The sequence below is a fragment of the Cervus canadensis genome, chromosome 33 (assembly GCF_019320065.1).
Source record: "Cervus canadensis isolate Bull #8, Minnesota chromosome 33, ASM1932006v1, whole genome shotgun sequence".
NCBI classification, from domain to species: Eukaryota; Metazoa; Chordata; class Mammalia; order Artiodactyla; family Cervidae; genus Cervus; species Cervus canadensis.
Window position 1 is genome coordinate 10,216,788 of NC_057418.1, and position 23,051 is coordinate 10,239,838.

The following is a 23,051-nucleotide window of genomic DNA, read 5'->3' on the forward strand; positions in this document are numbered from 1 at the left end:
CTTCCTCATTTCCTAGACAGTAGAGTGTAATTGAGGCATCATTTCCCTGGGACCTCTTCAAAACTTCTAATAGTCATTTGAGAATAACAGAAAATACATCAACACACATTTTCTGCGATCAGTTTTTCAAATACATGGAGATTCCCTTTACGTATACTTCCAATCTTTTGCAGGAAAAATCTGGGTCATTCATCCATTTCCTTAGTCTGTAATTTCTCAATTCCTGATTGAATGCTCAGTTCTTCTGTTTTCATGTTTATTTCTTAAACATGAAAACATGAAGATTTCTGAAAGCCATTGTTTAAAATAATGTAAATAATTTTGGTTGTACTTTACTCTGTTAATCTAACATACATGGCTTCTGCTATGAGCCTGTGGTCCACAGAATAATAGATTTAATGGGTTAAAGTCGAGTCATGAGCCATCTGTATAAACAAGTAACTGGAGTGAAGAAGAATAGAATGAAAAAGAGAGGAAATTTAAAAGGCTTCATGGAATCAAGGAGTTGAAAAGCGTGGTATGATGCAAAGAGCACCACATGGGGGCCGAGAACCCCTGGTTTTAGTTCCGGTCTCCTACTTCCCAAGTGGACACTAACTTGCAATTGTCTTATTGGCTACAACTAGAGGCCAAATTTATATATCTAGTTTGGAGTGATTTCTCAAAATCCGGCAATTAGTCAGGAGTACAAATAGGAACAGATAATTGCCATGTCCCCAGCTTCTGATATACTCATAAATGATGTAATCAGCAAACAGGATCCAAGATGCCATAATAAATTATTTCAAATACTGAAGCATTTGCCAAAAGAGCCACTTGAGCATTTTCTTATTCATAAACAATAAGAGACACTTTGATAAATACAAGGAACACTTTCTACGAATGCTCTGTGCTTAATTTATAGGTGAAAACTGCTACACAAATTTCCTCTAAACAGTTCCTACAAAACCCATGATTAAAGGCTAGAAACTGGCTGTAATTTTTTTTAAGTGAAAGTATATTATTTTTGTCAAGTTTTGTCATCTTACCAGGCTTATCTTTGAGATCTCATCATTACATGAGAATGGCTCATGCTCATGGTCACATACAACTTCACCTGTCTGTTCTCAGCTTAAACCAGTCATATTTTTGAAAGAAAGCATTTCACCTGGTGAAGGATAAGGTAACCATGCTCCTCAAATTGTTACCCTTAGTAGAAAACTGTTACAATTTCTCTTCATTGACAGTTTCCTCCAAAGTGGTCATTTTTTACAAAGTAAACAAAATCAAGTGATCATTGAGAAAATATGAGCTGAAGCCTACCACTCTTTTATTATCTGTGGATCTAAAATGGATTTAAGGGAAGAATTTAAGTTGTTCTAATATCTCAGCAGGAATGACAACTGACCAAAAATATAATGAATTTTAAAAATTGGATAATTCAAGTAATATCTTAACAATAAATTAGTGTTTTGATTCATTAGATAATACTTCAAAGAGTGATATTTGACGACTGTGTTTAATTATCCCCCACAGATCAAGTACCAAAATGGCACGTTTAACCATGTGTTCATATCTGCTCTATTTACTCCACAAGCACATGATACAGTATTTTATATAAAGAGATTTACAGAGCTGGATAGTGAAGATCAAACCAGTGTGAACATTAACCCAAAGAGAACAAGTGAGAGTATTAACTCTAAAACCCATACCTCAAATACCTTCATTAGAATAAACAAATTACTTTATTATTTTTTATTTTTTTTACAAAACCAGAATATTTATATTACAGAAAAAAAAAAAAAAGTTAAAATGCACAAGATACGTCATTCGCACACAGCTAGTGCAGTTGGCATCCTGGAGAAAGTGGGACCCAAGGTACAGTCACCCAAGGCAGCAAATAAATAAAATTGAGTTGGCCCAGAATGGGGTGAGAGTGAGCTTAGAAGCAGCAAGTCTGCAGCTGTTTCCTCAATCACCCCTTTATCTGTCATCATAATCCATTACTTGGGACAGTTCTTAGCATTCTGTCCCAAGAGGGGGTTATGAGAAGAGAAGAGGAAAACCCTGCTACCCCCCTGAGATGTTTCCTCCCATGGAATGTAGTGGCTTGTTGGTTGGGTCCATCAATCTGTTCTTCTTAATCTTCACACTCTGATATGGGAAATATTATTCCATGTTCTTCTTTAAGAGCAAAACAACTTCCGTACCCAGGCCACTTTCAAAAGCTGGAGATTCTGGGGGTGGAGACTCATATAAAGCATGCAGGGAGGGTTAACCCCCAAAGCCCTCACATGCATTTGGAAAGAGCTAACTGGAGTTTCTTTGCCTCACCCCTTCTTCCCACCAAGAGGGAAGAGGGGGTGATGCAGTGGGCTCCAGCCTCAGATATATGGCAGTGCCAGCTGCCCCCTGCCCACCCTGTCCCCACTTTCTCCACTCTGCCGATTGATGCCTGCTCCTCAAAGCTTCCTGATCACAAAAGGATAGCCCCCACCCACTGTGGCTCAATTCTGGGCCTCTGGGAGCAGGGCAGAGCTATGGATCTCTTCCTCCTCCTCCGGAAAGTAGGCTGGCTTTCCTGGGGGCTGGGAGCTTGCTGGGCCTTCAGCGGGCACGAGGCTACCATATGGTTGACGCTGGCACGAAGTGGCATTTCTTGGGCTGGGGTGGCATTTGCATTCCTTGGCATGATGGTCTAGACCGCCACAGTTGTAGCACCTGTCTCCCTTTGATCTGCGTTTCTGCATATTCTTCCCTTTGGGCCGCCTTTCACTCCCAATACAGAACACCCCACCAGGGCCGGTGACTCGGATAGATTCCAGGCCCTTGGCGGACTTCTTAAAGGTGAGCTCCACGGCCTCACCCTCCTTCAGGCCCCGGAAGCCCTCCATGTGCAGCTTACTCTGGCGCACAAAGACATCCGCCGGGGGGTCGAGCGGGACCCCTGCGCGGGCGGTCATGGACCGGAAGCCGAACCCCATGCGCACGTTGAACCACTACAGATGCCGGCACCAGGCAGCAGCTGCGGCTCCTCCGCCGCGCGGGCCGCGTCCTCCGGCGCCTCCTCCGGCGCCTTGGCGCAGCCACCTGGGAACTGCTGGTTTGACACCGAGCCCATGGTAGTCGGCTGAGCCCGCGGCCCCGGGCCCCTGCTTGGGCGGCTGCTGGCCTCAGAGAAGTCCGGAGGCCAACAAATTACTTTAAAATCACCTATTTTAGAATATCTTTACCACTACAACCACCTGGGGAGTACAAGAGTAGCTAAAAGCTTAAACCTTGGTGTCACATCACATTCACCCATGCATTTAGTTGGCGAAGGAAATTGCAACCCACTCCAGTGTTCTTGCCTGGAGAATCCCAGGGACCGGGGAGCCTGGTGGGCTGCCGTCTATGGGGTCGCACAGAGTTGGACATGACTGAAGTGACTTAGCAGCAGCAGCAGCATGCATTTAGTGGCTTAATACTGCCCGAAGGGCTTCCCAGGTGGCTCAGTGGTAAAGAATCCTCCTGCCAGTGCAGGAGACGCAGGTTTGATCCCTGGGTTGGGAAGAGCCCCTGGAGAAGGAAATGGCAACCCACTCCAGTACCCTTGCCTGGAGAATTCCATGGACAGAGGAGCCTAGCAGGCTGCAGTCCATGCGGTCACAAAGAGCGGGAAAAGATGGAGCATCTGAGCACAGCACGGTTCTATGGGCCAGGCACTGAGAATGAAGGAGTGGCCAAAACAGACAGAAATCCCAGGGCTTGTGCAGCTTACATTGTTGCGGTGGAAGACAGACAACAAACTATAGTAAAACACGTAAGTACATGACAGAGTATGTTAGAAAGTGATGTGTTAAGGATAAAATAAGAAAAAGGCAGGAGAAGGGGATCAGAAGTGTCTGGGGAGGGCTGCCATGTAAACAGGGCAATCACAGGCCTCACTGGCATGACCTGTGAGTTAAGATTTGAAGAACGTGAGGGACTTCGCCATGCAGATAGCCGGGAGAAGAGTGCCATGGAAGGAAAAGGGTGTGCAAATACCCTGCAGCAGGATCCCGCCTGGCGGAATGAAGGAAGTGCAAGAAGGCCTGTGCAAGGTGGGAAGGGTAACAGACTAAAAGGTAACAGACTCTGAGAAGGTCTGAGCTTTGTCCATCATTGTAAGGACTGTGGTGTTTGTTGACTCCAAAAACAGAAAGCCATCGAAGTCTCTGAGTGATAGGGCTCGATTTATGTCTATACGGGATTGCTCTGGCTGTCGAGTTGAGGGGAGACAGTAGTGGAAGCAGGAAAAAAGGCTATTGAGATCATTATTGTGAGAGGCGAGGGCGGGAGCCAGGGAGACGGAGAGGAACCGGTCCAGATTTGGACACGTTTTGAAGACAGAGTTGATAGGTTTCCTTGGCTGACTGAGCTGAGTGTGAGAAAAGAGAGGCGCAGTGGATAACTCTAAGGCTGGAGTGCCCAGAGGAGAGTGTGGGTGGAACAGGTTTGGGGAAAAGCTAATTCATTCCATTTGGCGTGTTAAGTCTAGTTGAATTGCAGCTCTTTGACTTACTAGCTTTGCGACCTCAGGCAAACTATTTAACCTCTTTGAACCTTAATTTTCTCACCATAAACTGGGGTAATAATATGTAAGGATTAAGGCTCGATATATGAATTTCGATGCAATAACATGTAAAGCACTTAACACAATCTGGATGCAGTAAGCGCTCCATAAAGAACAGTTGGGGCTGCCTGCCCTCTCATCAAATCACGAAGAAGTCACACAGGCCACTGTCTTTTGACTCAGCTCATCAGAGGCTGCCTGCACCCATGACGTGACCAGCGCTGAGTTAGCGCCGGGAGGCCCGCACGCCCCAGGTCCCCACGATCAGTGCTGGGGACAGACCCACGCGTGTGTCACGTATGGCACACCACGTGAGGCCAGTGTGAGAAGTCCAAGCAAAGGGCTCCTGGAGGACTGCTTGACTACAGCTTCTCTGGGGATTAAAGAAAACGTTTAAGATAAGCAGCAGATATTAAAGTGACATCTTCCCCAGATCAAGTGTCTGAAAGTCAGGATTTTCCTCACAGAAGTTCCTGAGACTTGGCAGTATTTAAAGGGTCTCCTGCCAAATGGAGGGAGTATGAGGAAAAGAAATATAAATATATTTAAAGTTACTAGAAGGCTGGAATTCATTTTGTTTAAAAAATGCATTCTAAATGGGTTTGATTGTGTCCCGAAATCCCCACTGCCGTGAGAGCAGGAATTGGATCAGAGACTTTGCTGATTGAATGTTCTGAGACTTCAGACTATCTCTTTCTCTGCCTTTCCCCTTTCCAAGCTGCCACTAGAGACACTTCAGGAAGGTGGAGAGAAAGATGGACTGGAGCAAGAAGCTCAAAGCAAAGCGCAAAGGGTGGATTAAAAATCAGTTCTATCATTTATAAACTCTTGTGACTTTCAGCTGTGATGTCCCTTCTCTCTCTCTCAATTTCTTCATTTGCAAAATGGAAGTACTGCCATCATGTCACAGAAATCAGAAATGAGGGCATTTGGACAATCTTGTTTTATATTAGACCAAAGATTATCCATTACAGTATCTTTTTTTTTTTTTCTAAATCTCTCTCTCTGATGATAATAAGAATTTAATTTTTACTATTATTATTTTTTGCTGCACTGCAAGACTTGTGGGATTTTAGTTCCCTGACCAGAGATTGAACCCGAGCCGAGGCAGTGAGAGCAGAGTCTTACCTGCTGGACCACCAGCGTGCACGTGCTGTGACTTTAGTCATGCAACCACATGGACCGAAACCTGCCAGGCTTCTCTGTCCACAGGATTCTCCAGCAAGAATACTGGAGTGGGTGGCCATGCCCTCCTCCAGGGGATCTTCCTGACCCAGGGATTGAACCCACTTTAAGTGTGTTTTAAGTATTAAGCAGGCTCCTGCATTACAGGTGGATTCTTTACCACCAGGGACCACCAGGGAAGTCACAATAACAGGAACTTAACACTTCATGAGAATCAGCAGAGTGGATGATGAAAACTTGGAGGGGAGAGCAGGGCTGGACTTCCAGATGTCCTCCCTATAACTGTTGGGTGGTCATTAATCTCTCCAAGCCTTGGTTTCCTCTTGGCTACTGTTACCTTTTTGGAAGTCACGTTGTCTCCACCCTCTCAGGATTTTGGTCCAGAGGGAGCTTAGTAGCTGCATTGCCTAATTTCTCAGCAAAGCTTTCTCTCCACCCTACTTCTGAGTTAGTGAGTCACTTCCTTTTTTTGAATTGAAATCTTAGTTATTTAGGTTGTGAGTAGGGGAATAGACCACAGGCAGTAAACAGATTAGGAAAGAAAGAACTCGTAGTCCAAATGGGAAGTGATTAAAGTATGAGTAAGAATCACTGAGAGGCTGGGCTAAAGAAATGTTAAAAAAAGAAATGTTGTCAGGATTATAGTGGTTGTAGACCAACCAGGAGAGAAGTAATGACATGAAAAGAAAAACAAATATCAAATTGAGAGTTAAAAAAATATATATCTTCAGCAGTATTAAGCAGGAGACTGAGTGAGTTATATAAATACAAGGTAAGAAATGGTCAGATGAAATTCTGTATAGCATTTTTCAGTGAGCATCAAAAGATATCAATATGAATGTTGGTAAGAACCCAGACTAAATTTCTCTCTCACATCATGCTCAAACACAGCAATTATTTCTTTAATTACATAAGATCTGTATCATCACTGCAAAAACATACCAGTAAAAGTTTCAGTACATGGATTGATGCCAGCAAGCCTCTTTGATGTTCCGAAATCAGAAATCTTGAGAACACCACTATAGGTATTAATCAACACATTGTCACCCTAGAGAAGAAGGAACTTCAATCAGAAATGTTATCTTTCTCCCAATACTGTTTGTTATTGGCTTGAAAATCTAATAAGAAAAAGTGTCCTTACAGCAAAAAGGATACTATTTCTATATTCTTCCTTAACAGTAACATCAGTAGTGAGTTATTGACACCATTTTTGTTTACATACTATCAGTTCACAATCTGCTACTCAGGTCACAAGATGAAACAAGGTTTATAGATAGTAGGGCTATTTGTGTTTGATATGAGTATGATTAGTTAAATTATGATATTAATACCTTCCTAGTACTTGACTTATTCTATGTTGTTTTACTTCTTTTCCTAGAATATTTAGGGGCAGCACAAATAAATGGACATTCGTGTTAGTTTTAGGGTAGTAATATTAACTTGCTTTCAATAGTCCAATTTTGTTATAAATTTATTAGTTCTAAATTTTCCCTTTTTAAGGAGAATTTAACAGATTATCTAATTTCAGTTCAACCCAGGAGTATATGATAAGTGTGAGAAGTGGGGATTTTACTTTTTTCCTTCTAACTATTCATCCATTAATTGAACAAGTATTTATTGAGTAGCTACTACGGGCAAGGATACAAAGATTAACCAGCCTTCAAGCCTCTTGGGAGCAGAGACCATATCCTTGTTAACTTTGCTCTGTTGAGCTTCCAGCCCCATGGCGCACCTCAAACAGTACCAGCCATGAAGTGGAAACTCAATCTTTGTTGGCTGAACATGATTAAGGAGTTTATTCCTTGAGTAAAAGCGATAAGACAGGACTATCAATAACTGACTCAGGGCAGAGTGATATGTATCTGCTGTTTCTATGATTTATTTATCATTCCAAATTAGTTCTCATAAGAAAAACAATTTTTACAAATAAAACAATTACCCATCAAAGACCTTACAAGAATGAATCCTAGTGCAACCTACCTTTATATCCCGGTGAACTATTTGATTGTCATGGAGGTATTTTAATCCTTCCAGTATTTGCTTTGTATAGAAGCCAATTGTTTGCTCATTGTCTTTCAGTGGGCCCCATTTGGAACGAAGGAGAGCAGAAAGACTTCCTGTAAGTAGGGAGAAACAGTGGATAAAATCTTATTTGAATGAATTCTTTAAAACATGTTAGTATTACAACATTAAGCTAACATTTATTGGTTATTAACAGTGGCCCAGGTAATATACTAGACAGAGTACTTGGATTCAAATATAAATAGGAAAGTCCCTGCTCTGTTGATGGTCTTTATCAAATACGGTTGAAAAGACCACACGGGGCTTCCCAGGTGGCTCAGTGGGTAAAGAATCTGACTTCAGTGCAGGAAATGCAGGTTTGATCCCTGGGTTGGGAAGATCCCCTGGAGAAGGGAATGGCAACTGATACCAGTATTCTTGCCTAGAGAATCCCATGGACAGAGGGGGCTGGCAGGCTATGTAGTCCTTAGAGTGGCAGAGTCGGACACGACGGAAGCAACTTAGCACACACACACAAAAGACCACTCAGTTTGTAAACCTTAATTCAAGACATAATGATTGATACAAGAACAGCTCTGATATTTATTTATTATCTCCCAATAAACTGGAGGGGCTTTCCTGATAACTCAGTTGGTAAAGAATCTATCTGGGTTTGATCCCTGGGTTGAGATGATCTCCTGGAGAAGGGAAAGGCTACCCATTCCAGTATTCTCTCCTAGAGAATTCCATGGACTCTGTAGTCCATGGGATCACAAACAGTCAGACATGACTGAGCAGCTTTCACTTTCACTAAACTGTAATGTAATGACATATGTCAAAATTTTATTTACATTTACACAAATTAAGACCTGTAAACTAGTAAATTCCATTCAGTTTTACTCTTCAAGACCCTAGAAACATACTTTTTTAAAAAGTTAGTTTTTTTTCCCGAGGTTTTCCTAAACTTTATTTATTATTTTTATTGAGGTATAGTTGATGTACAGTATTATATGTTTCAGGTATATAACATCTGAAGTTTTTAAAGGTTATTTTCCATTTATAGTTATGAGCAAACATTGGCTATGATCCCTGGGTTGTGCAATATATCCTTGTAGCTTCTTAATTTTATATATAGTAGAAACCTATACTTTTTTAAGAAAGAAAACCATCTCTTACCTCCTGGGACCTGCTCCATGAAGATTTTAATGAAACCATTTTCACTGAAAGAGCCCAGATACTGGACAATATTTTTGTGCTTCAGATGCTTATGCAAGGCTATTTCTTCATGCAGGGGCTGGGAGTATCTGAAAGACATGCAAATGTCAATGAGCTAATTATATCAGACGTTCTTGTATAAATTTAAGCAATACAAATGGGAAATTCCAGCTAAATGAATTCACCCATATATGAAATAAAATATGACCATCTAAGGTCTTTATTTCTCATCACATAAATTCTGTGAAGCTGGGGCCCTGGTAGGGTTTGAGGGGAACTGTGTCAGATACTAGTCTAGGTCTTTGTATATATTAGCTCATTTCGCACAACAACTCCATGAGAAGGTATTACTAAGATGCCCATGTTACAGATAAGGAAATTGATTCACAGAACTAACCTATCCAAGATTTCCAAGCTAGTGAGTAACAGAACTAAGATCTACCCAAGAGAACTGAAATCACCCACACAGCTCACTGTTACATTCATATAACCTTCTATTCCATTAGCTTCGTAAGTTTATTATTTCAGGAGATTCTTTCCCAGGAAGACAAAATTGCAAATAATTTTAATATTCATTCCAGAACTTACTGAAAAGAACAACTCTTCAGTAAAAAAATATAAAACCATTTATATGCCAAGTCTCCTTGATTCTATTCTATCCAGTTCTACTCTATCATAATTACTTTTTACTCACTCCTAGCTGAGCCTCCATATTGAAAGACCCCCTGACAACCTATTAAATATCAATCATAAATGTTTAAACATAAGATCATGAAGAAATAAATATACAACACACACTTCTTATGTAACCAAAGGATAGCTCAAAAGTTACAATAATAGAATTCATCCTAGCTGAGAATAAGGACTCTTCTCCAATGTGGAAACGATTAGTAACACCTAGCAATTCTCGCTAAATGTAAGTGAAAGTGTAAGTACCGCACACTGAATAAGCATGGAATTATAATTTGTTCAGGTCAATAAGCAATGCTTGTCTGTGGGAATTACAAGAAAATCCCATTTCTTCTCAATTACCTGTGACAACAGAAAGAAAAATGGTATAGATATTCAAAGATACTTAAATATGCACTTAGCCTTGAAAAATTAATATATCATACATGTCTCCAGAGCACCCCTCCTGAGTCAAATTCCCTCTACAACCATCCAAAGCAGTGAAGTTCCCAACCTTGGCTGGCCATTCTGCATCTCCTGGAAGGATTTTTTAAAATATCAATGTCTATGACCTACCCCAGAATTTTGGGGGTTATGGCCTGAGCATCAGTATTTTTTAAAAGTTCCCCAGGTTCCTCTAACACACAGCTGGGTAGAAATACCTGACCTAGGAAAATAGTTGACGAATGGGTAGAATGTTAGCAGAAGCCAACTCGAGATGTACAACTAGTTGGGACAAATTATGAGAGGGTCCTTAGAATCCAGCAGCTTGCTTTTATGACTAGTCTGATGCTCTAACGAAGTGTTTTTAGAGTGTAAGGGGACCATGGAAGGAGCTGCTTTTGTTGCTGTGAGCCTTCACTACAGACGGCAGTGTTTAGTGTATGCTGGATTATGCATTATTCACAACCATCCTACCATCTGAGCAATTATCCTTTGTAACTGCTACCTTTTTAAAAGCCACCCTAAAACTCTCCAGGTCACAAAGGTGGAAATACTTTCTGTGTTGTATCTCACAATAACATGATAGACTTCACCTTAATCTTCTCTTAGAGGTAACAAAAAGATGCCCCACAGCAGCTGTTCAAGAGAAGAGCTTGTCATGTAAGTGTTTTCAAACAAACCACATTATGGCAAACGGATCTTCGCTGGTGTTGGTGTACTCTGTGTATACACAGTGGCAGCTGAATAAACTTAAGCTACAAAGACAGTTTTCAAAGTGGTTTTCTTCCAAGTGACTAGTTAAATTTATCTGGTGGTGGGGAGGAAGGTGATGTTGCTAAAGACAATCCTTTAAAATTTTATATAGCTTAAAAATCCACTCTATCAATGTATAATACTTAAGAACCTATAGGAATATTTGATGAAATTTTTAATATAACACACACATGCACACACACACACACACACACATATCTATTCCCTTATGTATCTAGTGAATAGTTTCTATCACCATCCCAGAAGAATTCATACTTATGTCTCATGAGTTAACCAAGGAGAAATTGCAAAAATACCATAGAAAACCTAAAACTGAATTTACTGTCTACCTGCCTAATATCTGTTCCTCCCTCTTTCTGTGATTTTGTTTAGAGAAACAACTAGCCAACTTAAAAACTACTGAGTTTCTAACCTCCTTTGTAGTCAGAAGTGGTCACTTTTGGCCAATGAAACAAGACGCGAAAATAGGCTGGACATTTCTGAGAAAGTTCATTTTCCTTTTCCCTCTCCCTGTCTGGAATGCAGAGAAGGCAGAGTGACCACCCGTCAGAAAGTCATGTACCAAGGACAGAGACTAAGGAGGGCAAGGCAGAAAGAGAACTGAGGCCTGGGACAGGCCTGACTCCCCCTGGTTACAGGGGAAAGAAGGGTGTCTTTTTGAGCTTGTGGTAATCAGAGAAGGCATCTCTGAGGGCTTGAGAACTGAACTGGGACCTAGTTGATGACAACGAGGCAATCCCGCCAATATGTGGTGTTGGTGGGCCTGATGAAAACAGGTCAGCGTGGCTGCCGCTGGAGAGGCGAGGCCACAGAGGCAGGCGGGTGTCTGTGTTAAGGTTCCCGGGTTTTGTGTTGTAAGAACTCATAGTCATAGTTGTAAGAACTACATAGTTTTAAGTAGTAATGACATGATGTGATTTCAACTTGAGAAAGAGCTCTGTGCAGTCTCTGAGGAAGGGATTTCTCTAACAGTCTTTGCGAGGATCAAAGGCTCACAAGAGTACGGGACGGCCCTACGTCTGTCTCTCCAATGTTGGGGGACAGCGGTTTTGCCCTGTGACATCACTTTTCTGATGGCTCCAAGAAGAGTCGTTGATTTCTCAGTTGGTCCAACTTTCCACCTGCAGTTTAGGATGGGGTGCTGACTTCCAATGTCCTTAACACACCGGACCGGAAACTGGAACTTCTGGTTCAAACCATTTTAGCTGGTGCTTATTCCCCATGTATCCATATAATAAACCAATCACGATGAAACATAACCTGAGCCCAACACACACAGGGCCATTCCCTTTGCTACTCTTTGAAAGTCCCAGTTGCCATGGAGATGTCATGCTTCCCCAACAGTCTTGGGCTTGAATCACTGAGTGAGTTGCAGCAGCTAAACCTCAGAGGGAGCTAATTAAAGCCATGGAGTTTTCAGACAGAGTTTCATTAATTAGAATATCACCAAAATATTTTGTAAATGCTATTAACAACTGAAATACCTTAGAAAGCAGCTTTGATTAGTCACAATTACTGTACCTGCTGTCTCTCTCTGGGATTTCCTTAATGGCGATTCTGACTTGGTTGCTCAGATCGCGACCTGCATAAACTATCCCATAAGTGCCTTTTCCTAAAACGACTCTGTCACCATTTTCGTCGTATTCATAGTCATACTACAGAAGGACAAAGGGGGAGAGAAGATTGAAACATTAGCTACAGTCCACATTTTAAACATCAACTTTTTCCAAGAGCATTTTTCCTTATTTTATCAAATGGTTTTAACAAGGGAAACAATAAGATGAGGTTCTAATGAACAGTTTCAAGAACCAAAGAATAAATTTAACACAGAGCATCGTGTGTTCATGTTTTCCCAGCTGTGACAAACGCTGGGCTGGGGTGGGGGTGCAGAGAGGGACTATGTATTAAAATCCATAAAAGCGCTTCTCCAAAAGCCCACTTGGATTCTTTACCCACTGAATCCTGTTTTTCATTGATTCTGAAGATGAGTATGATTAGCATCAATGTCTCTCAATAGCTATTACACTGAATTAACTGTTCTTTTGTTTTTCAGCTTTTGGTACCATCAAAGCATTTCTCACTCTGCCAGGAGAAGAAAATCACTGAACGGCTTTGAGTAAGAAGAAACTTTGAGGTCTTACTAGCTGACAATAATAAGCAAGGATTATTTGTACTTTACCCCTGTTCCCAGTTCCCCAAGACTAAAAAACATTTTAAAAATGAAAAATGGGGACTTCTCTGGAAGTTTGGTGGTTAGAACCCTATGCTTCCACTGCAGGGGCCACGGGTTCTATGTCTGGTCTGGGAACTAAGATCCCACATGCCTCGTGGCATGACTAAAAAAAAATAGAATAAATGTAAAATTTTAAAAATTTTTAAAAATTAAAAAAAAATTTAAAAAGGAAAAACTTCAAAATGAAGGAAAAGCTTCATTTTTGATGCAAAAAAGGAAATATCTACAGCCCTAAACCCAAAGTGGCAAGCATGTCAGTCGAATACGGAAAACAGCATCAAATCAATGAAAGGGGGTATAGTGGCTTTTAGAACTTCCCAGGTGGCTCAGTGGAAAAGAATCTGCCTGCCACGCAGAAGACACGGGTTCGATCCCTGGGTCAGAAAGATCCCCTGGGGAAGGAAACGTCAACCCACTCCAGTATTCTTGCCTGGAGAACCCCATGGACAGAGAAGCCCGGCAGGCTACAGTCCACAGGTCACAAAGGAGTGGGAAAGAGCTTAGCTGCTAAACAACAGCAACATGTGACATGTGGCAGACATCGTCTAAGACCTGGAGGCGTCACCGACACGGCATCTTTCGTTGTGGACTTAAACTACAGGACTCACAGTCATCAAATGAGCAAGCCATGTCTACGTACAAACCCAATGTAAAACTACAGACCAGCAGGAGAGACCCTAAAAACAAGCTCCTTCTTTTGTCTGTGTTTTGCTAGGGTATCAAACTAGCAGCACATAGGTAGGTTCAACTCACAGAGGGTTTGGGTTAACCGTTTAATAAAAAAAAAACCAAAAAACTGATTTCTAACATTCGTATATCAGCAAATTTAATACTAACACACAAAATAATCCAAAAGAGGATAATGATCATGGATGTTTACACTCAGCTAACATTGCCTCAAAATATATAGAGCTGATAAAATTACAAAGAAAAATATACGATATAAACCATAATAAGTTCTAAATAAAACTCTTTAGAAACCAATATATCTAGCAGACAAATTCAAAGTAGAGACCCTAATGGCACAAATACAAGTTTGGTATGGTAAATACAGAGATAGCCCTGTACCCAGCTACAAATTCCTTTCATGCATATATGAAAAATATAAAATAATTAGTCACATATTAGGCCACAAAGAAAATTTCAACAAATTTCAAAGAACAGCTATGATAAAAGACCATGATCTTTGACCACAAGATACTAAAAATAAGACAGCCAAAAACTATATTTGAAAACTGAGCATTGCAATTTAAAATTATCAAGGATTAAAAAATAAATGATCATGGGAATTACAAAGTAGTTGAAAAAGAATGACAAGGAGAGCATTTCATATCAAAAATTACAAATTTAGAACTATGTAGATAAAAATTTTCAGAGTTTTAAAGAATTACATTAGAAAACAGAAAACTTTTAAATGATCAAGTTAAATGATCAGGAAAATACAAAAAGAAGAATATATTACTATCCAAAGAGAATAGAAGAGTTTCTGGTTTGGGCAATATGGTAGGCTACGTACATGAAAATATTCCCACCAAAACAACCTAGACAAAATTAAATAGACATACTTTAAATGTCTAGTGTGTGTGCTCAGTCATGCCCAACTCTTTGCTGCCCCATGGACTGTAGCCCACCAGGCTCCTCTGTCAATGGGATTTTTCCAGGCAAGAATACTGAAGTGGGTTACCACTTCCTACTCCATTAAACGCCTACCTGGGCTTATAAAAAAGTAAAGAAGGCTTCTAGGAACTAGAAATTAAAAGGAAAAGGGACACTAAAGGGATAATCACAAGAACTGATGACCATGCAAGCCCAAGTTCTGGGGATGAAGTCTTTTAATTTATAAATCTAGGGCAGAGGCTGGCAAACAGCTTCAGCCAAGGGACAGATATTGATTATTTTCAGCTTTGTGAGCCACACGATCTCTATGGCAGCAACTCAACCCTGCCATTGTCAGTAGCTCAGTCAACACAGAAGCAAATGGGCATGGTTGTGTTCCAATAAGACTTTATTTACCAAGAGAAGTGGTAGGCTGGTTTTGGTGTCTGGGCTACAGTTCATCAATTCCTTATCTGAGACTTTGGCCTTGGTGCTCACTGGGGATAGGAAATGAAGCCTTGTGCCTATGGAAGGTGAAGAGATGGAACACACAAAACCAGGGTCCTTGAAGGACTATAATTTGGTGAAAGGATGGATTAGAAAAAAGTCAGCCCACTGCACTAGGAAACAAGAAAACTTTGTCTTAGATTAAGCTCTGAGTGGACAAACTCTCCTCTGAATACTTTTGACCACTGGCTGACAACTCATGCTGTCTGGAGCTCAAATGGACACTTGTCATTAAAACCCATAATCTGTATCGAGCCTGGAAAATTCCTGGCGTGACAACAGAAACAAAGCAAAACATTTAAAAGGAAGACTTCCTTAACACAGGCTATAAAGGATCCACCAGTGAAATTAAGCTCATAATCCAAAATTTTAAAATATATAACAAAATAATTCACCATCAGTGAGAATCGGTTGATTGACAAATATCACTCTAAAATAAGTACATTTAACATAAAGACATAAAATATGAAATCCAAAATATGAGGAAAGGATGAAAAGTGAAAGTGAAAGTGACTCAGTCATGTCCAACTCTTTGGGATCCCATGGACTGTATAGTCCATGGAATTCTCCAGGCCAGAACACTGGAGTGGGTAGCCTTTCCCTTCTCCAGGGAATCTTCCCAACCCAGGGATCAAACCCAGGTCTCCTGCAGTGCAGGCAGATTCTTTATCAGCTGAGCCACACAGGAAGCCCTAGAATACTGGAGTGGGTAGCCTATCCTGTCTCCAGGGAATCTTCCCGACCCAGGAATCGAATCAGGGTCTCCTGCATTGCAGGCGAATTCTTTACCAACTGAGCTATCAGGGAAGCCCTGGAGAAAAGGAAAAAGACACTCTAAAAAGGGCCAGACAGACTTGAGACAGTCTGGTCTAACCTCCAGAAGTTGAACCCTAAATAGGAAAAGATAAAAATAAAATTCCCACTCAGATACGATATAGGGAAACTACAAAATATCAAAGGCAAAGAGAGGATGATAAAAGGAAGCAGAGAATTTTTTTTTAAAAAAAAGAACAAATAACCCACAAAGGCAGGTGATCTGGTTACTCTGCAAATTCTCTGGGGTACACATTCTCAACTTGAGAGACTGCTGTCACAAAGGATGAGGAAGATGGGGGGCATATTGTTACCAGCTTTATTTGCTTCCAAGAGGTTTCCAAGCCTTGAGAGAGACAATCAGGTTGTATTCTTTTGAGAACGTTATTCCCACTACCATGGCAGGACTCGGTAAACATGGATCTCCCTATCACGGACCCTTCTCTGCCAGAGGAAAGAGGCCAAGCTCTGGAAAAGCGATGTCTACTTTCCCAGTGGCAATACTTTACCCAATGTACATTAGAGAATACTCCTATTCTAGCAATCTGACATATGGCTGAAGATTGTCCTTAGACCAGAGGAGAAAAACAGTTACGTTTACAGAATGGGAGAACAGGAAACAGGGATTGTTTAGCAAATTCCCCAGACTGGAAGATACTCCAGCAAAGAGGCAGTACACACAGTCCAAAATTTCCACTCGAAGGAGCCCAAGTCTCTATACCCAACTCCTGGTCCAGACTTTCACAAAGCTATACCACGCATGCTGGAAATCTACCAGCCCGGACCCAGGCTGGCAGGAGGCAGGACAGGGACCATCATCAAAGTCCTGTAACTCATCTTTGCCAGCGTGGTCTATCAAAGGGAGGGAAACCTACCCACTGAACCCAGTACTACCACCGCCTCACATTATTGTAATGCACTGGTGGGTGTAGTCGCCAAGTTGTGTCAGGCTCTTGCAACCCCATGGATTGTCAGGCTATAGTCCATGCCAGGCTTCTCTGATCATGGATTCTCCAGGCAAGAATACTGGAGTGAATTGCCATTTCCTTCTCCAGGGGATCTTCCTGACCCAGGAATTGAACTTGGGTCTCCTGCATTGAAGGCAGATTTTGAACTGACTGAGCTATGAGGGAAGCCCCTTTTATAATGCACTATATAATTTTAATTATTATAATTAAAAGAAAAAATATCAGCCTTCAATAACCTACCACATTGGATGGTCATAATAAGCTTGTGTCATAGCAGGAAAGGTCTATGATTAGCTCCAGTTTACAAATGATCAAAAATATCTTCCACTCAAAATATGTCAAAATGGTGGTTGAAACCTAGCTCACCAGATCCTACCAGTGCCGAGGACAATCTTTTCTACAGTTATCAACATTCAAAAAACTAAGATCATGGCATCCAGTCCTACCACTTCATGGCAAATAGATGGGGGAAAATGGAAACAGTGGCAGATATTTTCTTGGGGTCCAAAATCACTGCGGACAGTGACAGCAGCCACAAAATTAAAAGATGCTTGCCCCTTGGAAGAAAAGCTATGACAAACCTAGACAATGTATTAAAAAGCAGAGACATTGCTTTCCCAACAAAGATCCATATAGTCAAAGTTATGGCTTTTTCAGTAGTCATGTATGGAAGTGAGAGTGGACCACAAAGGCTGAACAATGAAGAACTGATGCTTTTGCATTGTGGTGCTGGAAAAGACTCTTGAGAGTCCCTTAGACAGCAAGGAGATTAAACCAGTCAATGCTAAAGGAAATCAATCCTGAATATTCATTGGAAAGACTGATGCTGAAGCTCCAATACTTTGGTCACCTGATGCAGAGAGCCAACTCATTGGAAAGACCCTGATGCTGAGAAAGATTGAAGGCAAGAGGAGAAGGGGGTGACGGAGGATGAGACGGTTAGATGGCATCATCGACTCAATGGGCATGACTTTGAGTAAACTCGGGGAGATGGTGAAGGACATGGAAGCCTGGTGTGCTGCAGTCTATGGGTCACAAAGAATCAGACACAACTGAGGGACCGAATAACAATAACATCAGATTCTAGATTTTCTATTCTTCATACTACCAATGCTGCAGGAAAATCTTTTTTACAGTATAAGAACTTATAAGATACATCTCAGTTCTGTTTCCAAATGCCAGTATTGTAAGGATGTTCCAGCATATTCTTGGTATCCACTGAATACCCATATATATTCAAGCAGATATAGGGCAGACATCTGTTGGCCATCTTAGATTCCATGCTTCCCTTTCTCCCCAGGTCACAATGACTGCCAGATGCCACCAGGCTGATCCTCATGGCTCTTGCCTCAGATCAGGCCCTCCTTGCTTCTGTGTGTGTGCGTGCTCAGTCACTTCAGTTGTGTCCATCTCTTTGCAACACTACAGACTGTAGCCCACCTGGATCCTCTGCCCATGGAATTCTCCAGGCAAGAATACTGGAGTGGGTTGCCATGCCCTCCTCCAGGGGATCTTCATGACCCAGGGATTGAACCTGCATGTCTTACATCTCCTGCATTGGCAGGCAGGTTCTTTACCACTAGCACCACCTAGGAAGCCCCCTTGCTTCTATTATTCTACAAATCTTCAACGGGCCTTCCTGCTACCTCCTACCCTGTTTCTGTGTTCCAACTCACCCTCCAAAAAGCTAGCAGTGAACTTCCGAAAGTCTAAGGTTCCAAAGTGAACTTTCCACATTCATACCACTGCTTCTGCTTTATGTGTTGCTCAACACTTTCAGGATCAAATTCAAACTCCTTAGCCTGGAGTCAATACCCTTCAGAATCTCTTTGCTGCCACTGTGTCCAGCTGCTATCTCATCAACGTCCTCCAAAAACTCCCAGTGAAGTTCCCCAGATCTTTGTGCCTTGACACATAAGTGTTTTCTACCTAAGGAGTTCTGCCTCATCCTTCAAAATAAGGACGCTTTCTTGAACTGTCCACCTAATCCTCAAAGCTGGGTTAGATTCTGGTCTGATAGGCTTCCAAGGCCTTTTGCCCTCATTCGAGCAGGCATTTTTCACTCTTCTCTTAGCCCATCTGCATTCCAGTCTCTACTCTGAGATCTCTGAGAACCAGAACTTCATCGTGAATTGGTCTGTCCTGAGTCTTAGCCATATCTGGATTGTAGTAGAGGTTCAGTGAATATTTGCTTAATCAATCGGGCTGTAGAAAATTCAATGGGAATCTTTTCTTAGTTTGTTTTTCCACTGTGGAGCCCTAACCACTGAACCATCAGAGAATTCCCTTGATAACAACCAGGTGCCAAAACAAAACATTTGCCATCAGTATCCGTTTATTTTTCATTGAAAGGAGTTTTGCCACAGGAATACTTACTTAGCATAGTGAAGAATATACAAGCCTCAGTGAAACTGCTCAAAGTTTGCTGTCCCTCAGGAATGCAAAGCATCAAAAGACTGTTCTTTTTTTAAAAAGAATATTAACTATAGAAATTGCCTCCTGTTAGACGAAGTGGTCATAGTGACACTCAAAAGGGCTTTTAAAAAAACTGAAAACCATTCCAATGCATGATTGCTGCTTGGTTGCTTTTTTCTTCTTTAATTAATTAATTTATTTTGGTTGTGCTAGGTTCGTAGTTGTGGCTCATGGGATCTTTGCAGCAGCGTGCGGGCTTCTGAATTGTGCATGGGAACTCTTATTTGCAGCATGCCAGCTCTAGTTCTCCAAACAGGGATTGAACTAGGGCTTCCTGCACTGTCAGCGTGGAGTCCTACCAACTGGATCACCACAGAAGTCCCTTTCTTCTTCTTTTTCTTTCTAATCCCTTCTTCTTTTTCTTACAATATAGAGATATAATTTAAAAAGGCAGGCTTGAGAAAACTTCCCAGACCTTTAAGGACACAGAATTATCTCTGTGATGACCAGAAGAAGTAGAAAGACGTCCTGACCAAAGGGTCTGTTAAATAACGAAAATGGAGGAAAAAAGGCAGGGGCTGAGGGAATCGAGTGTTTTAAAAAATAAGAATAAAATTACACTGCTTATATAGTTTGCATTCTATTTCTATGGCAATGGGTTAACAAACCAGGTGTTGCTAAGGGAGACAACTGCATTTTGAAGCAACGAAGGGAATGCTTCGAGAATCAGCCTCTCTTGTTGCCTGCCCAGAACTGTCTCAACTGGCGCGCGTAGGAAGACAATCTTGACAAGGCCAAACACCACAGTGGTGACTCACTTGGTCCTTGCACTGTCAAGGGGCTCACAGTAAAACAGCCACCTTCTAAAAAGCCATGCGCTGTGGGAGAAGGTGAGGGTGGGATGTTTCGAAAGAACAGCATGTATATTATCTATGGTGAAACAGATCACCAGCCCAGGTGGGATGCATGAGACAAGTGCTCGGGCCTGGGGCACTGGGAAGACCCAGAGGAATCGGGTGGAGAGGGAGGTGGGAGGGGGGATCGGGATGGGGAATACATGTAACTCCATGGCTGATTCATATCAATGTATGACAAAACCCACTGAAATGTTGTGAAGTAATTAGCCTCCAACTAATAAGAAATAAAAAAATAAAAATAAATAAATAAAAAGTCATGCGCTGTCCTGGTATTAATGACCTCAGCTGAGTGGTCACCTCAAGGACTCAAGTCGTAGCTTTGCTGCTTTTCCAGTTATAAAGCCTTAGTAAGATGTAAATGCTAAAAGCATTAATAACTAATAATAGCATTAAGAGAAGAGTCAAAATGCAGTAGGTGCAAATATCTAATTCTATAGCTCTCTCTTTTCTCAGATCTCTACTCCCATCTTCCCTCCTCAAGGTTTCCTTGTGTAAAATCACACACCTGTTTCACTATAACTTCCTAAATCCTTCCCCGCTTAATTTTTCTCCTTTATGTTGATCATTACTCAAACATAGCATGCATTTTACTTACTTCCTGTCAGTCTCCCACTAGAGTGTAAGCTCAGTGAAGGCAGGGATTTCCTCTATTTTGCTCTCTGCTAGATCCCCAGCACCTAGAAGAGTGTCTTCCTCACAGCAGGTATCCAATCCATATTTGGTGAATGAATTGATGGGATCCACTGGGACCCCCTAATGTGGTATAAAGATTATTTTAAGATGAAAACAACTCAAGAAAGAGCTGCAGATAAAACCTAATCTAAACATATTTTGCTGACTGAAGCAAAGCCTCTTGAAAATATAGATGCCACCATCTCCTCTCCAGGAGGTTTGGGACCTTTTACACCTGGATGAGAAGTTACTAAACAAAACCTTTTTCAAAACTTTCCATACTTTCCATTTGTTTCTCGTTAGTTTCCCACCATGTTGCTTCCCCTTGAAGTCCTTCTAAAAACTTCTCTTTGAAAAATTTTTTACTGTGCTTTTTTTTTTTTCCTTGATGTGGACCATTTTTTAAAGTTTTTATTGAACATGTTACAATGTTACTTCTGTTTTGTGTTTTGGATTTTTAGACATGAGGCATGTGGGATCTTAGTTCCCTGACCAGGAATTGAACCCACATCCTTTGCATTAGAAGGTGAAGTCTCAACCACTGGACTGCCAGGGAAGTCCCAAAGACTTTTCCTATTAAGATAAATAAACTTTTAAATCTGGCTATGCAGGAATCACTTCTTTTCAGGGTCTCTAAACCTCTTGTCTTTTCTCCTGTTAATCTTTCTTTTGTCAGTTAATTTGCAGGCCCCCAATTACTGAACATGAGTTGATAGAGGAAAAAAGTTTCTTTTTCTTGCAACGGAACAAATGAATGAGTAACAAACATATTCTTATCATACAACACCATAGTGACAGCTATTCTGTGGGTGATCAGCTTCAGATCTGGTGGTTGTGGTTTAGTCACTAAGTCTTGTCCAACTCTTTTGTAACCCCATGGACTGTAGCCCGCCAGCCTCCTCTGTCCATGGGATTTCCCAGGCAAGAATACTGGAGTGGGTAGCCATTTCCTTCTCCAGGGCATCTTCCCAACCCAGGGGTTGAACCCGCCTTTCCTGCATTGGCAGGCAGGTTCTTTACCGCTGAGCCAGATCTGTACAAAAATAGAAACATGAGGCCAAAGAAAAACAAACCAGTGTGCTACTGGATGACTCTGAATTGATTTAAATGAATTCTAAACCATAATTCACTGTTAACGTTTGTGAGGCAAATCATCAAAAAAAGAAATGGTAAGGCTGCATCATCCAGCAGATGTTTGAGTGAAAGGAAAACATTTCATTTATCTTACTTGTTCCTAATCCATCACACAGGGGGCAACTTCCTCTCTAAGCAGCCTGGAAACTACATAGAAACAGGTTCACAGGGCCAGCTGCTATGATTACTTGAGGCTTGTGTCAATTGTTTGCCCATTTTGAGAAAACAGTGAGGTATAAATGCATAAAAGAAAAAGGGGCAGGACGGGACAAGGGAGGGGGAATATATGTATGTTTGGAAGAGGCATGAGGAGGAAGACAGCATACTCTGTACTGAACACCAAAGGAACTCAGTAATTTACGGTTTCTTCCAAAAAACTTAAAGAGAGGGAGAGATGAAGCAAATGGGCGGAGAGTGGCTTGATTGTGGTATTCAGCTTGATTATGATATTCATTCTTTCATTGACTTCACATTGATTAAACAGTCATCAAGCTCATTTCCCAGCATTTACTCTGCCCTCCTCCAATCTATATGCCTTTCCTCCCAGTTTGAGATATTGTTTAAACAACTCTGGTTTTGTCACTCCTCAGCTTCAAACCCTTCTAAGCCTTCTGAATGAACTGCTTGGAGGCCTGATCCCTGCAAGACGATGGGGTGAAAAGGGAAAGAGAGCCACAGTCCCGCCTCGGGATGTAAAGAGTCCAGGGCAGGCTACTGAATTACAGGGAAAGGAGAAGAGTCAGGGCAGAGGACGGGGCAAAAATGCTGTAAGGGCAGAGAAAAGTGAAAAGTTGTGGTGAAAACGGTTCAAAGCAAAAAGCACCCTTGAGTTGGATCTCAAAAACTTAAGAGTAGAGTCTCACCAAGTAGGACAAAGCAGAACAAGCATGTGGGGCTGGGCATCCGCATGCCAAGTCCAGAGGCTGGACCAGCGT

General features: G+C 41.5%; 1 protein-coding gene and 1 pseudogene across 1 annotated transcript in view; both read right to left on the minus strand.

Annotated features, from left to right (window-relative positions):
• Positions 1–23,051, minus strand: part of MAP3K5 (mitogen-activated protein kinase kinase kinase 5) — a 213,252-nt gene that overhangs the window by 40,523 nt on the left and 149,678 nt on the right. Inside the window, exons 15-18 of the mRNA XM_043456974.1 lie at positions 12,383–12,516; positions 8,936–9,063; positions 7,739–7,875; positions 6,701–6,806 (exon numbers count right to left, since the gene is read on the minus strand). Coding sequence (XP_043312909.1) covers positions 6,701–6,806; positions 7,739–7,875; positions 8,936–9,063; positions 12,383–12,516 — 505 coding nt within the window. The remainder of the gene's footprint in view (positions 1–6,700; positions 6,807–7,738; positions 7,876–8,935; positions 9,064–12,382; positions 12,517–23,051) is intronic.
• Positions 2,487–3,100, minus strand: LOC122433915 (annotated as a pseudogene).